The 18,718-nt window shown below is 43.2% G+C and overlaps 1 protein-coding gene across 1 annotated transcript in view; it reads left to right on the top strand.

Annotated features, from left to right (window-relative positions):
• Positions 1-16,204, top strand: part of LOC110535562 (serine/threonine-protein kinase H1-like) — a 34,740-nt gene extending 18,536 nt beyond the window's left edge. Inside the window, exon 4 of the mRNA XM_021620627.2 lies at positions 14,595-16,204. Within this exon, the coding sequence (XP_021476302.1) occupies positions 14,595-15,047 (453 nt within the window). The 3' untranslated portion in view covers positions 15,048-16,204. The remainder of the gene's footprint in view (positions 1-14,594) is intronic.
• The last annotated feature ends 2,514 nt before the right edge of the window (positions 16,205-18,718 follow it).

Raw genomic sequence — 18,718 nt, 5'->3', positions numbered from 1 at the left:
TTCTTTGGACACTGTGTTAACAAACCTCCAAACAAGCTTCAATACCATACAACACTCCTTCCGTGGCCTCCAACTGCTCTTAAATGCTAGTAAAACGAAATTCATGCTCTTCAACCGATTGCTGCCCACCCCCGCCAGCCCAACTAGCATCACTACTCTGGACTTCTGACTTAGAATATGTGGACAACTATAAATACCTAGGTGTCTGGCTAGACTGTAAATTCACCTTCCAGACTCACATCAAGTATCTCCAATCCAAAGTTAAATCTAGAATCAGCTTCCTATTTCTCAACAAAGCCTCCTTTACTCATGCCGCCAAACCTACCCTTGTAAAACTGACAAACCTGTTCCCCAAGATGGCGTAGCAGTAAGTCGTCCTGTCGTGTCGTGTCCCTTGTATATATCGTTTCTTTTTCGTTTTTTTTACATATTTTTCTTCGCATATCTCTTTAAAAACATTTTGCTAAACCTAAGCTTCCAATACTCTCCTGCAACCCGCCTCACCCAATGTAGCTATTTTTCCTAAAGTATTTATATTTACTTCGGAACCCCTCAACTGAAGCTAGCCAGCTAACCACCAGCTGTGCTAGCGGTCTTCAGCTAACCGGTCATCAGCTAACCTTTAGCTCGGAAAGCTCTCGCCAGTTCGAACAACGCGACTCTAACCAGAGCATAACGGACCTATTTATTTTTCATCCCCGGATTCATCCCCGGATTCCCACCGCAAACGGAACATTTCTCAGGTGGATCTTCACAACTAGCTATCTAGCTAAACCGCAACCCTGGATGACTACTCCTGGCTAGCGTTTCCACCCACTTAGCTTGAAGCTAGCCCGGCCAGCGCACCTGTGCTACCACCGTAGCATACTCCTGGGCTACAATACCCGGGCCCACGACCGGTCTATCGATGTCACCGCATGAAGAGGAATAAACAGACTCACCCCATCGCGACGTCCCCCAAAGGCTAACTCTCTAGCCCTCGCTATCTCCCTGCTTGCTAATTCGGCCTGCTAACTGCTAGCTTGTCCAGCTCCGGTCCGCTAACTGCTACCTTGTTTAGCCCGGGCCTACAAACTGTTAGCTTGTTAGCACAGGCCTGCTAACTGTCTGAATCGCCGCGTCCCTAACACTCACTGGACCCATATTTACTTTCTATCTCTTTTTGATTTTTAACTTGTTTATACCTTCCGGAAACCTGCCCCACCCAATGTGATACGGAATCGCTATTATTTGTAATTTTTCAGTACACACTCAAGAACCCCCAGAAGCTAACCAGCTAACTAGCTACAAGCTATTTAGTCATTGTTAGTTTTTTAACCTGGATACCACTCGCCAGTCCAGCTTCCCTGCCCCATCCACCGCTGCCCCCTGGACACTGATCTCTTGGCTACATAGCTGATGCACGCTGGACTGTCCATTAATCACGGTACTCCATTCTGCTTGTTTGTTTTATCTGTTGGCCCCGTTGCCTAGTCAACGCCATTTTACCTGCTGTTGTTGTGCTAGCTGATTAGCTGTTGTCTCACCTACTGTTTTAGCTAGCTTTCCCAACTCAACACCTGTGATTACTGTATGCCTCGCTGTATGTCTCTCTCAAATGTCAATATGCCTTGTATACTGTTGTTCAGGTTAGTTATCATTGTTTTAGTTCACAATGGAGCCCCTAGTTCCACTCTTCATACCCCTGATAACTCCTTTGTCCCACCTCCCACACATGCGGTGACCTCAACCATTACAACCAGCATGTCCAGAGATACAACCTCTCTCATCATCACCCAGTGCCTGGGCTTACCTCCGCTGTACCCGCACCCCACCATACCCCTGTCTGCGCATTATGCCCTGAATATATTCTACCATGCCCAGAAACCTGCTCCTCTTATTCTCTGTCCCCAGCGCTCTAGGCGACCAGTTTTGATAGCCTTTAGCCGCACTCTCATACTACTCCTTCTCTGTTCCGCGGGTGATGTGGAGGTAAACCCAGGCCCTGCATGTCCCCAGGCACCCTCATTTGTTGACTTCTGTGATCGAAAAAGCCTTGGTTTCATGCATGTCAACATCAGAAGCCTCCTCCCTAAGTTTGTTTTACTCACTGCTTTAGCACACTCTGCTAACCCTGATGTCCTTGCTGTGTCTGAATCCTGGCTCAGGAAGGCCACCAAAAATTCAGAGATTTCCATACCCAACTATAACATCTTCCGTCAAGATAGAACTGCTAAAGGGGGAGGAGTTGCAGTCTACTGCAGAGATAGCCTGCAAAGTAATGTCATACTTTCCAGGTCCATACCCAAACAGTTCGAACTACTAATTTTAAAAATTACTCTCTCCAGAAATAAGTCTCTCACTGTTGCCGCCTGCTACCGACCTCCCTCAGCTCCCAGCTGTGCCCTGGACACCATTTGTGAATTGATCGCCCCCCATCTAGCTTCAGAGTTTGTTCTGTTAGGTGACCTAAACTGGGATATGCTTAACACCCCGGCAGTCCTACAATCTAAGCTAGATGCCCTCAATCTCACACAAATCATCAAGGAACCCACCAGGTACAACCCTAACTCTGTAAACAAGGGCACCCTCATAGACGTCATCCTGACCAACTGGCCCTCCAAATACACCTCCGCTGTCTTCAACCAGGATCTCAGCGATCACTGCCTCATTGCCTGTATCCGCTACGGAGCCGCAGTCAAACGACCACCCCTCATCACTGTCAAACGCTCCCTAAAACACTTCTGTGAGCAGGCCTTTCTAATCGACCTGGCCCGGGTATCCTGGAAGGACATTGACCTCATCCCGTCAGTTGAGGATGCCTGGTCATTCTTTAAAAGTAACTTCCTCACCATTTTAGATAAGCATGCTTCGTTCAAAAAATGCAGAACTAAGAACAGATACAGCCCTTGGTTCACCCCAGACCTGACTGCCCTCGACCAGCACAAAAACGTCCTGTGGCGGACTGCACTAGCATCGAATAGTCCCCGTGATATGCAACTGTTCAGGGAAGTCCGGAACCAATACACGCAGTCAGTCAGGAAAGCAAAGGCCAGCTTCTTCAGGCAGAAGTTTGCATCCTGTAGCTCCAACTCCAAAAAGTTCTGGGACACTGTGAAGTCAATGGAGAACAAGAGCACCTCCTCCCAGCTGCCCACTGCACTGAGGCTAGGTAACACGGTCACCACCGATAAATCCATGATTATCGAAAACTTCAACAAGCATTTCTCTACGGCTGGCCATGCCTTCCGCCTGGCTACTTCAACCTCGGCCAACAGCCCCGCCCCCCCCGCTGCTCCTCGCCCAAGCCTCTCCAGGTTCTCCTTTACCCAAATCCAGATAGCAGATGTTCTGAAAGAGCTGCAAAACCTGGACCTGTACAAATCAGCTGGGCTTGACAATCTGGACCCTCTATTTCTGAAACTATCCGCCACCATTGTCGCAACCCCTATTACCAGCCTGTTCAACCTCTCTTTCATATCGTCTGAGATCCCCAAGGATTGGAAAGCTGCCGCAGTCATCCCCCTCTTCAAAGGGGGAGACACCCTGGACCCAAACTGTTACAGACCTATATCCATCCTGCCCTGCCTATCTAAGGTCTTCGAAAGCCAAGTCAACAAACAGGTCACTGACCATCTCGAATCCCACTGTACCTTCTCCGCTGTGCAATCTGGTTTCCGAGCCGGTCACGGGTGCACCTCAGCCACACTCAAGGTACTAAACGATATCATAACCGCCATCGATAAAAGACAGTACTGTGCAGCCGTCTTCATCGACCTTGCCAAGGCTTTCGACTCTGTCAATCACCATATTCTTATCGGCAGACTCAGTAGCCTCGGTTTTTCGGATGACTGCCTTGCCTGGTTCACCAATTACTTTGCAGACAGAGTTCAGTGTGTCAAATCGGAGGGCATGCTGTCCGGTCCTCTGGCAGTCTCTATGGGGGTGCCACAGGGTTCAAATCTCGGGCCGACTCTTTTCTCTGTATACATCAATGATGTTGCTCTTGCTGCGGGCGATTCCCTGATCCACCTCTACGCAGACGACACCATTCTATATACTTTCGGCCCGTCATTGGACACTGTGCTATCTAACCTCCAAACAAGCTTCAATGCCATACAACACTCCTTCCGTGGCCTCCAACTGCTCTTAAACGGTAGTAAAACCAAATGCATGCTTTTCAACCGATCGCTGCCTGCACCCGCATGCCCGCCTAGCATCACCACCCTGGATGGTTCCGACCTAGAATATGTGGACATCTATAAGTACCTAGGTGTCTGGCTAGACTGCAAACTCTCCTTCCAGACTCATATCAAACATCTCCAATCGAAAATCAAATCAAGAGTCGGCTTTCTATTCCGCAACAAAGCCTCCTTCACTCACGCCGCCAAGCTTACCCTAGTAAAACTGACTATCCTACCGATCCTTGACTTCGGCGATGTCATCTACAAAATGGCTTCCAACACTCTACTCAGCAAACTGGATGCAGTCTATCACAGTGCCATCCGTTTTGTCACTAAAGCACCTTATACCACCCACCACTGCGACTTGTATGCTCTAGTCGGCTGGCCCTCGCTACATATTGGTCGCCAGACCCACTGGCTCCAGGTCATCTACAAGTCCATGCTAGGTAAAGCTCCGCCTTATCTCAGCTCACTGGTCACGATGGCAACACCCATCCGTAGCACGCGCTCCAGCAGGTGTATCTCACTGATCATCCCTAAAGCTAACACCTCATTTGGCCGCCTTTCGTTCCAGTACTCTGCTGCCTGTGACTGGAACGAATTGCAAAAATCGCTGAAGTTGGAGACTTTTATCTCCCTCACCAACTTCAAACATCAGCTATCTGAGCAGCTAACCGATCGCTGCAGCTGTACATAGTCTATTGGTAAATAGCCCACCCATTTTCACCTACCTCATCCCCAAACTGTTTTTATTTATTTACTTTTCTGCTCTTTTGCACACCAATATCTCTACCTGTACATGACCATCTGATCATTTATCACTCCAGTGTTAATCTGCAAAATTGTAATTATTCGCCTACCTCCTCATGCCTTTTGCACACATTGTATATAGACTCCCCCCTTTGTTTTCTACTGTGTTATTGACTTGTTAATTGTTTACTCCATGTGTAACTCTGTGTTGTCTGCTCATACTGCTATGCTTTATCTTGGCCAGGTCGCAGTTGCAAATGAGAACTTGTTCTCAACTAGCCTACCTGGTTAAATAAAGGTGAAATAAAAAAAAAAAAATTAAAAATAATAAAATTAAAAAAAAACTACCGATCCTTGACTTCGGCGATGTCATTTACAAATTTTCCTTCAACACTCTACTCAGCAAATTAGATGCAATCTATCACAGTGCCACTCGTTTTGTCACCAAAGCCCCATATACTACCCACCACTGCGACCTGTATGCTCTCGTTGGCTGGTCCTCGCTACGTATTCGTTGCCAAACCAACTGGCTCCAGGTCATCTATAAGTCTTTGCTAGGTATCGCTCCGCCTTATCTCAGCTCACTGGTCACCATAGCAATACCCACCCGTAGCACGCGCTCCAGCAGGTATATTTCACTGGTCATCCCCAAAGCCAACGCCTACTTTGGCCGCCTTTCTTTTCAGTTCTCTGCAGCCAATGACTGGAACAAATTGCAAATATCACTGAAGCTGGAGACTTATATCTCCCTCACTAACTTTAAGTGTCAGCTGTCAGAGCAGCTTACCGATCGCTGCAGCTGTACACAGCCCATCTGTAAATAGCCCATCCAACCAACTATCTACCTCATCCCCATATTTGTTTTTGTTTTTCTGCTCTTTTGCACACCAGTATTAATACTTGCACATCCTCATCTGCACAAATCACTCCAGTGTAAATTGCTCAATTGTAATTACTTCACTACTATGGCCTATTTATTGCCTTACCCCCTTACTTCATTTGCACACACTGTATACAGATTTTTCTATTGTGTTATTGACTGTACGTTTGTTTATCCTATGTTGTTGTTTTTGTCGCACTGCTTTGCTTTATCTTGGCCAGGTCGCAGTTGTAAATGAGAACCTGTTCTCAACTGGCCTACCTGGTTAAATAAAGGTGAATTAAAAAATAAAAATAAGAACACAATTATCTGTAAGGTCCCTCAGTAGAGCAGTAAATTTATAACACACATTAAACAACAACGACCAGGGAGGTTTTTCCAATGTCTTGCAAAGAAGATAATGGTTAAAAAAAGAAGCAGATATTGAATAATAATGGCAAAATTATTCAATTGGATGGTGTATCAATGCACCCAGTCACTACAAAGATGCAGGCGTCAGTTGCCGGAGAGGAAGGAAACCACTCAGTAATTTCACCATGAGGCTAATGGTGACTTTAAAACAGTAACAGAGTTTAATGGCTGTGATGGATCAACAACATTGTAGTTATTCCACAATACTAACCTAATTGACAGAGTGAAAAGAAGAAAGCTTGTACAGAATATAAAATATTCCAAAACATCCATCCTTTTTGCAACAAGGCACGAAAGTAATACTGCAAAAAATGTGGCAAGGCAATGAACTCTTTGTCCTGAATACAAAGTGTTATGTTTGGGAAAAAAACAATACAACATTACTGAGTACCACTCTCCATATTTTCAAGCATCATGGTGGCTGCATCATGTTATCAAATCAAACCAAACTTTATTTATATGCGCCGAATACAACAAGTGTAGACTTTACTGTGAAATGCTTACTTACAAGCCCTTAACCAACAGTGCAGTTCAAGAAGAAGAACATATTTACCAAGTAGACTAAGATAAAAAGTAATAATAAAAAGTAACACAATAAGACTAACAATAACGAGGCTATATACAGGGGGCACCGGTACCGAGTCAGTGTACGAGGGTACAGGCTAGTTGAGGTAATCTGTACATGTAGGTGGGGGCGAAGTGACTATGCATAGGTAACAAACAAACAGCGAGTAGCAGCAGTGTACAAAAGGGAGCGGGGTCAATGTAAATTGCCCGGTGGCGAATTGTTCAGCAGTCTTATGGCTTGGGGGTAGCAGCTGTTGAGGAGCCTTTTGGTCCTAGACTTGGCACTCCGGTACAGGTACAGTGCCTTGCAAAAGTATTCATCCCCGTGGTGTTTTTCCTATTTTGCTGCATAACAACCTGTAATTTAAATGGATTTTTATTTGGATTTCATGTAATGGACATACACAAAATAGTCCAAATTGGTGAAATGAAATGAAAAAAAATAACATGTTTCAAAAAATTATAAACAATTAAAAAAAATGGAAAAGTGGTCCTTGCATATGTATTCACCCCCTAAACAAGATCTGGTGCAACCAATTACCTTCAGAAGTCACATAATTAGTTTTAAAAAGTATAAATGTGTGCAATCTAAGTGTCATGGTCTGTCACATGATCTCAGTACATATACACCTGTTCTGAAAGGCCCCAGATTCTGCAACGCCACTAAGCAAGCGGCACCATGAAGACCAAGGAGCTCTCCAAACAGGTTAGGGACAAAGTTGTGGAGAAGTACAGATCAGGGTTGGGTTATAAAAAAATACCCGAAACTTTGAACATCCCATGGAGCACCATTAAATCCATTATTTAAAAATGGAAAGAATATGGCACCAGAACAAACCTGCCAAGACAGGGCCGCCCACCAAAACTCACGGACCAGGCAAGGAGGGCATTAATCAGAGAGGCAACAAAGGGACCAAAGATAACCCTGAAGGAGCTGCAAAGCTCCACAGTGGAGATTGGAGTATCTGTCCACTTTAAGCCGTACACTCCACAGAGCTGGGCTTTATGGAAGAGTGGCCAGAAAAAAGCCATTGCTTAAAGAAAAAAATAAACAAACACATTTGGTGTTCGCCGAAAGGCATGTGTAAGACTCCCCAAACATATGGAAGAAGGTAATCTGGTCAGATGAGACTAAAATTAAGCTTTTTGGCACAAGTCCAACACCTGTTATCACCCCGAGAACACCATCCCCACAGTGAAGCATTGTGGTGGCAGCATCATGCAGTGGGAATGTTTTTCCTTGGCAGGGACTGGGAAACTGGTCAGAATTGAAGGAATGATGGATGGCACTAAATACAGGGAAATTCTTCAAGGAAACCTGTTTAGACTGGGACGGATGTTCACCATCCAGCAGGACAATGACCCTAAGCATACTGCTAAAGCAACACTTGAGGGGTTTAAGGGGAAACATGTACAGTGCCTTGAACTTTGCGACCTTTTGCCACATTTCAGGCTTCAAACATAAAGATATAAAACTGTATTTTTTTGTGAAGAATCAACAACAAGTGGGACACAATCATGAAGTGGAACGATATTTATTGGATATTTCAAACTTTTTTAACAAATCAAAAACTGAAAAATTGGGCGTGCAAAATTATGGTTTGGGCCTGCTTTTCTTCAGCAGGGACAGGGAAGATGGTTAAAATTGATGGGAAGATGGATGGAGCCAAATACAGGACCATTCTGGAAGAAAACCTGATGGAGTCTGCAAAAGACCTGAGACTGGGACGGAGATTTGTCTTCCAACAAGACAATGATCCAAAACATAAAGCAAAATCTACAATGGAATGGTTCAAAAATAAACATATCCAGGTGTTAGAATGGCCAAGTCAAAGTCCAGACCTGAATCCAATCGAGAATCTGTGGAAAGAACTGAAAACTGCTGTTCACAAATGCTCTCCATCCAACCTCACTGAGCTCGAGCTGTTTTGCAAGGAGGAATGGGAAAAAATGTCAGTCTCTCGATGTGCAAAACTGATAGAGACATACCCCAAGCGACTTACAGCTGTAATCGCAGCAAAAGGTGGCGCTACAAAGTATTAACTTAAGGGGGCTGAATAATTTTGCACGCCCAATTTTTCAGTTTTTGATTTGTTAAAAAAGTTTTACATATCCAATAAATGTCGTTCCACTTCATGATTGTGTCCCACTTGTTGTTGATTCTTCACAAAAAAATACAGTTTTATATCTTTATGTTTGAAGCCTGAAATGTGGCAAAAGGTCGCAAAGTTCAAGGGGGCCGAATACTTTCGCAAGGCACTGTATGTAAATTAGATATTTCTGTGTTTCATTTTCAATAAATGTGCAACAATGTATAAAAAACTGTTTTCATTTTGTCATTATGGGGTATTGTGTGTAGATGAGTGAGAGAGAAAAATCTATTTAATCCATTTTAAATTCAGGCTGTAACACAGCAAAATGTGTAATAAGTTAAGAGGTATGAATGCTTTCTGAAGGCACTGTAAGCAATCATCAGTCAGAAAATTATGAAGGACAGACAAACACCGGCATGTGGTGTGGGAGCTCAATCAAAAACTGCTTCTCTCAGGTGTGAAATAACACAGTGAAGGGAGTCTGTGAGGAGCATGTTTATGGTGCTTTGTGTGCAGTACTTTCTGCTCAGTTACAGACAGACAGTTGACTTCTCCCTCTTTCTCTTCATCTCTCTCAGCTCTCTCTAGTGTAGTACACTGTGTCTATGAGTGAGACCTGCTTCTCTTTAAATTCATCTCCCTGGCAACAGTTTTGCAATTGTCAATTTCATGGTTGATTAATTGTCATTACTGGGTGAGAGACACAAAAGGAGAAATGCATTTCTGGATTAAAATAGAGAGGAGCGAGACCTTCCCCGAAGAGCGAGGTTTATCTGCTTTTGCGAGGTTGAATTAAGAATAAGAGAGAAACATTAATTCATCCACTGTTTTCCTTGGGTTGTTGTTGTGGCCCTTATTGTACAGAAGAACATTTTAAAGTGAGATGTTTGCTATATTTTAATTGACGGTATCATGCTCTACTTAGCAGTAAAGTGAGAAAAGCTTATCATGCATTGCATTGTGCATTGACAGTAATAATACAAGTAAATGGCACTTAGCCTGAGGTAACAAATGATTACACTATTTCAAATAATCAAAGCCTCAAAAGTATTTATAGAGAGAGCTTAGTGTGAAGGAAATTAGTCATTATTTTGGAGTTTATGACATTTTCTTTGTTGAATGACATTGATGAGTTTGAGTCTTGGTTGTTTAGGCAACAGGTAGATTTGGTAGATGTTGTTCTTGAGCTATTATGGTATTAAAGTATTATAATCAATACACAGTACCAGTCAACCGTTTCGACACACCTACTCATTCAAGGGTTGTTCTTTATTTTGACTATTTTCTACATTGTAGAATAATAGTGAAGACATCAAAACTATGAAATAACACATATGGAATCATGTAGTAACCAAAAAAGTGTTGAACAAATCAAAATATATTTTATATTTGAGATTCTTCAAAGTAGCCACTCTTTGCCTTGATGACATCTTTACACACTCTTGACATTATATCAACCAACTTCACCTGGAATGCTTTTCCAACAGTCTTGAGGAAGTTCACACATATGCTGAGCACTTGTTCGCTGCTTTTCCTTCACTCTGCGGTCCAACTCATCCCAAACTATCTCAATTCGGTTGAGGTCGGTTGATTGTGGAGGCCAGGTCATCTGATGCAGCACTCCATCACTCTCCTTCTTGGTCAAATAGCTCTTACACAGCCTGGAGGTGTGTCGGATTATTGTCCTGTTGAAAAACAAATTATTGTCCCACTAAGCGCAAACCAGATGGGATGGCGTATCGCTGCAAAATGCTGTGGTAGCCATGCTGGTTAATTACGGATAGCCCCCTTTTTTTCAATTTTCGCCAAAAATGACATACTCAAATCTAACTGCCTGTAGCTCAGGCCCTGACGCAAGTATATGCATATTCTTGGTACCATTTGAAAGGAAACACTTTGAAGTTTGTGGAAATGTAGGAGAATATATCACAATAGATCTGGTAGAAGAAAATACTAAGAAAATAAAAAACATTTAAAAAAATGTTTTACCACCATCTTTGAAATGCAACAGAAAGGTCCCACATCTAGCCATCACTCTGGTTGTAATTCTGATGGTAGCCGTGTGTGTGCCAACGGATAACTTTAAGTATTAGCAAACTACATGACATTTAGTGTGCAGTCACCAAGGTACATTTGGGCAAATCGTGAAGAAGACATGTTTTATTTATTTAACCAGGGAAGTCAGTTAAGAACAAATTCTTATTTACAATGACGGCCTAGGAACAGTGTGTTACCTGCCTTGTTCAGGGGCAGAACGACAAATGTTTTACCTTGTCAGCTCAGGGATTTGATCTAGCATCCTTTCGGTTACTTGTCCAACGCTCTAACCACTAGACTACCTGCCGCCCTATTTCATTTTTCTGCAAGAATATCGTCAAATCAGAATACATGAACTTTTATTTAGCTTTTCCAGTATTAGTAGCCATATTATAAGTTCAACATTTGCAAAACACCCAGTTTTCATAACTTCACAACTCTCCATATTCTAATCATTTTTGACCAAAAGGAAAAGTCTTGCAGTCGCACATCTACATTTTGCAACAAATAAGGGGTTTCCGAATACTTCCGTAAATCCCAGTTCATTGGCTATCTAGCTAGCTTTGTTTGACCCTGATTGGTGCTTATTTGACAAAGTTACAGTCAATCAAGTGAAGACTTCCCACGTCATTGGCGTGCCATGAAGGTCTCGCTCTCTGACCAAATTTGGTGTCCTATAGGATGTACTACACCCCTAATGATATAGTGAAGTCTGGTTACTTTCTAGGATCTCTGGGGAATAAATACGAACGTGATTTGACTGGTTGAAACAACGTTTAGGGTTAGATTTTCACAGATTCCTTTCTTTGCAAATTGAACGAGTGGAAATACAAAATCAATCATGCATGCTATATGGACTTTTTTCTGATATGATAAAGGATTTTATCTAACAAAACTACACTTCATGTTATCTCTGGGACCATTTTGATGATAAATCAGAGCAAGATTTCAGAATGTAAGTACAGATTTCACCTTCAGAGGTGAATTTACAGAATTGGACAGTGCAGTTATATTAACAAGAATTTAAGCTTTCAGCCGATATAAGACACTTATGTACCGGACATTTGTTGTTTCTCTAAAATCAGCGATCGTAACACAAGGCGCTGCATGATTTACAACTGTCCCGTTGATGGGTTGCCTATCCCTAAGAAGTTTAAGTGTCCCTTGAGTTCTAAAATAATCACATACAGTGTCACCAGCAAAGCACCCCTACACCATCACAGCTCCTCCTCCGTGCTTCACGGTGGGAATCACACATGCAGACATCATCTGTTCACCTACTCCGCGTCTCACAAAGACACAACGGTTGGAACCAAAAATCTCAAATAGGGACTCATCAGACCAAGGGACAGATTTCCACCGGTCTAATGTCCATTGCTCGTTTTCTTGGCCCAAGTAAGTCTCTTCTTCTTATTGGTGTCCTTTTAGTAGTGGCTCCTTTGCAGCAATTCGACCATGAAGGACTGATTCACGCAGTCTCCTCTGAACAGTTGATGTTGAGATGTGTCTGTTACTTGAACTCTGTGAAACATTTATTTGTGCTGCAATTTCTGAGGCTGGTAACTCTAATGAACTTATCCTCTGCAGTAGAGGTAACTCTGGGTCTTCCTTTCCTGTGGCTTTTGCGATGGATGTTTTTTGCGATTGACTTAAAGAAATACTCAAAGTTCTTGAAATGTTCCGTATTGACTGACCTTCATGTCTTAAAGTAATGATGGAATGTCGTTTCTCTTTGCTGATTTGAACTGTTCTTGCCATAATATATACTTGGTATTTTACCAAATAGGGGTATCTTCTGTATACCACCCCTACCTCGTCACAACACAACTGATTGGCTCAAACACATTAAGGAAAGAAATTCCACAAATTAACTTTTAACAAGGCACACCTGTTAATTGAAATGCATTCCAGGTGACTACCTCATGAAGCTGGTTGAGAGAATTTCAAGAGTGTGCAAAGCTGTCATCAAGGCAAAGGGTGGCTACTTTGAGGAATCTCACATGTAAAATATATTTTGATTTATTTAGCACTTTTTTGCTTACTACATGATTCCATATGTGTTATTTCGTTGTTTTGATGTCTTCGCTATTATTCTACAATGTAAAAAATAAAGAAGAACCCTTGAATGAGTAGGTGTGTCCAAACTTTTGACTGGTACTATATGTATTATTAATATTGATTTCACCTGTCACTGTTGTCAACGCCAATGCTAAGCATGCTATACTTTCTAATTGTCACGCCCTGACCTTAGAGATCCTTTTATGTCTCTATTTTGGTTTGGTCAGGGCGTGAGTTGGGGTGGGCATTCTATGTTGTGGGTTCTATGTTTTCTCGTTCTGTGTGTTTGGCCGGGTGTGGTTCTCAATCATTGTCTCTAATTGAGAACCATACTTAGGTAACCTTTTCCCACCTGTGTGGTGTGGGTAGTTATTTTCTGTTTTGTGTGTCTGCTCCAGACAGAACGGTTTCTTTCGTGCTCTTCGTTGTTTTTTTGTTAATCGGTGTTCAGTTCAAATAATAAAGATGAACACGTACCACGCTGCACCTTGGTCCTCCACTCCTTCCAACAGCCGTTACACTAATACCAAAACAATTGCATCATTGCCAGCTGCACCTGTGAATGCGGAGAGGTGACACAAAGGTCACTAAGTCACAGTGCACTTCAGGCTTTTTTAGCACAATTTGGGTTACTGTTAAGAACAACTTGATTATGAGGATCGTTGTCTCTATGACAGAATGCCAAAAGGATTCTGATTTATTAAACGGATGATGTATTCTTTATTGAAAAGACACTGCACGTTGATGACGGTCTACTCATGAGTGTCATTTTAATCATTACAAAGGGGGATAATTTGATATTTGAATGAACAATGAACTGAAAGACCCCATAGATGTGGTGTGAAGCAGGGTTGTTTTGTGAAGCTAGTGTAAATAAAAAGAATTATCCTAGGACCCATTCCCACATAGACCTAAATCCAGTTTTGTCATATTCAGGTTTCAAAGTAATTCAGCCAAGACCGGTCCATTTACCCAGTGACGTTTAGCTGTGCTTTTGTATTTCTCATCCTGACTGTTGGGCAGCAGAGGTCAGGGAACACACTCGTAGAGACCTATTTAATCGAATCTTGTTCTGTGTGTCCAATATGTAGTACACTATAAAGGGAATAAGGTGCAGTATCGGATGTATACCTGGAAGTTGGTGTCAATTTTGATTGAACGGGACTTTGAATACGTCCTGTCGTCGTCCAATCAAGTATTTAGAAACTAGATTCACCGAATAATGGGGCTGTTACACTTGAAGGGTATCTAGGGAATAGTGAGAATGGACTCTGCTATTTTAGAAATGCAGTATAATCTGCAGTATAGACCATCTGGTATTTTATTAGGATACCCATTAGCTGTTGCGAAAGCAGCAGCTACTCTTCCTGGGGTCCACACAAAACATAAAACATGACATAATACAGAACAGTAAAAGACATGAACAGCTCAAGGATAGAACTACATCAATGTATGTGAGCAGTGGAGTCTAAAGTAAATTAGTTGAGGTAAGTCCTACTAGGACAGATAGCTGTTATTATGAAAGCTGACCTTTAATTTCTAGTCTTTATAACAGGTCTAAGTCTGTATTATAAGTTGTATTACTGTATACATAGTGTGAATGATTGTTTCTCTCCTCTCCCCTTCCCATCATAGCCCTGGCCCTCTGTTTCCAACCTGGCTAAGGACTTCATTGAGCGCCTCCTAGGGGTGGACCCTTCATCTCGCCTCACCGCCATCCAGGCCCTCCACCACCCCTGGGTGGTCACCATGTCAGCAAGCTCCTCATCCATGACCAACCTGCATCGCTCCATCTCCCAGAACCTCCGGCGGCGGGCATCTCGGGCATCCGTACCCTCCTCCTCGTCATCCTCCCGATGCCCCAGCAGCACAGGGTCCGGGGCCAGCCACAGTCGATCTACACACCAGTGGGAGAAAGATCGGCTGGAGAAGAAACAAACCCAGAGACCCACCACCCAGAACCAGAGACGACAGCCAGGGAACCAGGCTACGACCCAGTCTCTAAGACCCACCTCCCAGCCCAACAAGCCCCCTGAGCAGGTTCAGCCAGCGGGCTCCACCACCACCACCCAGCCAGGGTCGCCCTGACAAAAACCCAGTCACAGTCAGGCTAACATCAGCAGCACAACAGCTGTTCAGGCTAAGTCTGCTGTCTTACTGCTGCAGACATCGGTGTGTCTCCCAAATGACACCCTATCCCCTATTTAGTGCATTACTTTTGACCAGTGGTGTCTGTGGATCAGGCTGAAAGCTTCTGTTGCTGCCACTCTGTCTTAGTTACAGACCCATGCTCAGCTATACACTCTGATCCCGCTCAGGCTACCTCAACACTTGGTTGCTCACAAACACGCCACACAGACTGAGGCTTTTCCTAAGACAGTACCATCTCCAACCCCAGCAGAGATGACCAGACTTTGCCTTAAAGAATAGGCAAAACATCAGATCATTTTTAAGGTGTCGTATAAGTGAAACTCTAGTACAGGCCCTATTTTCTTTCAGGAAAGTAAAGGGTTAAGTAAATAGGTATGAGTGAAACTCTGCGAGATGAGGCTTGACAGGCAGGGGTACGCTACCTCTTGAAACACCCAGCTCTGTAATAGTGTAATAAACTATCATCAATATTTAAATTGAGTACCTGAAAACTTTATTTCAAATCCAAAACGTTCTAGGAAAAAGCTATGCGGAGAGGAAAACAAAAATAAAATCAAAGTTTGAAAGTGCATCAAAATGCAAATAGGATGGGAAGAATAATTGCTCCATTTCATCTGGCATTATCACAAATTATATTCATGATTTTTTTGTGTTTTGTATTAATCTTGGTGATTCATGTTCTCAGTTGAAGATGACTTGGGGTATGTGCTTAATGGCACTCTATTCCCTATATTGTGCACTACTTTTGACCAGAGCCCTATGGTTCCAGTGCACTATAAAGGGAATAGGGTGCCATGAGGGATTCAGACTTGCTGTCTGACTTACTTGGCTAGTTTCCACTTTGGAGAGGAGAGGAGACAGTAAAACTTATAGAGGACAATGGGTCCTTATCACTGATGCTGGTTCAATGATGGAGTCAGATGTAACATAGCCAGCCTATTTGTGTGGAAAGGCCTCACTACACCACCTCTTTACGCCAGTGAATGGTTGTAAATATAAATATGGAATCTAATCTGCCTGCCACCTGCATGTTTGTTTTCTTAGTGTCTGCATCCTTTTTCTCATTCTGACGTAAGGTGAAATAAACTGTATATTACTCCAACAAGTTAATGTTTTGATGATATATAATGATCTGTATTATTTGTCCACAAGGTGAGCACCCTGTGGCATGGCTGAATGAATGCATCCTTAATGGAAATGATGAGAGGCACTAATGTGTGTTCTTCCCATTGTCCCTTGGTGTTGAATTATCTTTCCCATCACAGGCTCAAGGGCCTAAGAGTGAGTAGACTTCTTGAGTTGGTTTAAACACGTCCATCATTTATACTTTGGATTGACAAGAGATGTGATGGCACTCTTGTAGATTGGCTTCTCACCCTGTAATGGTATAGAGGAACACTATCGGTACGCCTATGATCCCCAAGGATTTCTCCCTCCACAATCCTCATTCACAGACGGTGAAGAGACAAAACAGCTAATGTACTGTATATTCTTGTGAGTCTGGTGAAACACTTTCCCTGATACGTCTGACCTGTAGCTTGCATGGTGTCTACAGCCACACCAGGGCAAGCCAGACACTGAGAATAGGCCTACGTCCCAAATGACACCCTATTCTCTATATAGTGCTAGGGGGGCCAAAAGTAGTGCACTATATAGGGAATAGGGTGCCATTTGGAACAGAGCCTGGGCCTGCGGTCAGAGGGTATAGCAGGGCGGGCAGGACTCGCAATTAGCCAGGTCATCCCTCCCTGGTCTTTGTGGAAGCGGGCGAACTCTCGATGGTCGTGGATGGAGGTGAGTCGTTACCAGAGCAGTACAGAGAAAACTTTACAAATCCAAAACGTTCTAGGAAAAGGCTATGCGGAGACGAAAACAAAAATAAAATCAAAGTTTGGACCCAGACACCACTGCAGTCAGCTGAACTACATCAGCACCTGACAGGCAGAAAATAACATCAAACATTAAAGACACAACCTCCCATTTCAATAACCTCACTTTGCCACTTTGAAGAAGCAATTGGTGTGTCATTAATTCAAATTACCTTCGAACAGCAGGAATTATGACAGAGTGTGGCTTTAAATCTGGGATTTAAACAGCAACAAACTGGTCACCCAGCACTTTTTTGGTGAACAACTGAGGTATGGGGCTGGAGAAATTAACCACAATCAAATGTGTGAACATTCATGAGTGCAAAACGATTATTATCCTTGACAATATAGGTTTTAGTACCTCTCTTTAGGGCTGCGTGAATGTGGGCAAAGCCCTGTCTCTGTCTGGCCAGATACAAGAAGAGAACCAAGCACCCGTCCGTGTCCCTCTCCTTACATCTGTGGAAACCGTTGGAGGGGTGGTGGTGCTCAGAGGCAAGGGGTAGCTGACCAGGTTGCTTCCCACCAGGGTAAGGTTCAGGTGGGCACATCTCCTCTGACAGACCCTGGTAAAAGGCCAGACACAGGATGCAATCCCTGTGGAGGGAGGAAAGTAGGAAGTTTCTCTTTCTGTATTGCTATGTGATTATATGTATAACGTTTGATGTGTCTCTCTTTCATGAATACTTGTATGTAAACATTTAACATTTTTGTCATTTAGGAGACGCTCTTATCCTGAGCGACTTACAGTTAGTGCATTCATCTTATGATAGCCAGGTGAGACAACCACATAGCCTAGCCATAAACTAGGTTTCCATCCAACCTTTTCATGCCAGTAAAGTACATGTCGGATAAAAATGTCACAACAGGCCTGATGGAAACAGAACATTTGTTGGTAAACTTTCCAAATGTCGACAAAACAAAATAAGCTAGACAAGGTGGGTTCTTTTCGTGTCGGTAAAATGAATTATGCGAGAACTGTCTGTGCGCAATTATTGATATAATAACCATCATAACAAAGTCAACTTGGAGTCACGCGATGACATGTTGTGTGGTCCGTGTTGTGTGGAAAGCATGCAGTTTATTAGGCTACAGATGAAATAAATGATGATGAATTTCACAGGGTGGTGTCACACCTGCTCCCGCTCTTCCCCCCCAGGCTTGCCCTGCATTACGCACTCCTGCCATCATCAATTACGCACACCTGCCTACCCTCATCACACGCATCAGCGATTTTGGACTCACTCACATCACCTGTTTATTCCCTCCCCTATATTTGTCAGTTCCCTAGCTCTGTTCCCGGCTGCTGCATTGATTTTTATTTGTCTTTGTTAAACGGTGTGTTACACTGTTCCTGTCTCGTTCTATGTCCGTTCCATATTAAATGTTTGACTCCCTGTACCTGCTTCACCTCTCCAGCGTCATCCCTTGACAGGTGGTGAAAGTGCAAGGTGATGCTCCTTTCCAATAAATGTCCATGGGCTTATTCTGGTGAATTTGGCAAGTAAAAATAATCTCGCTCTTTAGTCCATAATGATCTCATCGTGTAGGCTATACCGGTGCTGTATCTGCAAGCTGTTGGCTAGAGTGCCCGTGCCAATACCAGAGTGGGCACACTCGCTATGTGACGCAACCGTTTTTGTGAGAAAACCATCAGTTGAGTTGAAAATGTGATGGAACCCCAACCCCAACTTTTTATTCAGTACAGGGGAATTTAACCACAACATTTGTATGTGCACT

This window comes from Oncorhynchus mykiss, chromosome 11 (assembly GCF_013265735.2).
Source record: "Oncorhynchus mykiss isolate Arlee chromosome 11, USDA_OmykA_1.1, whole genome shotgun sequence".
NCBI classification, from domain to species: domain Eukaryota; kingdom Metazoa; phylum Chordata; class Actinopteri; order Salmoniformes; family Salmonidae; genus Oncorhynchus; species Oncorhynchus mykiss.
Note: the sequence above shows the minus strand (reverse complement) of the source record. Positions and strands in the feature narration are given on the sequence as shown.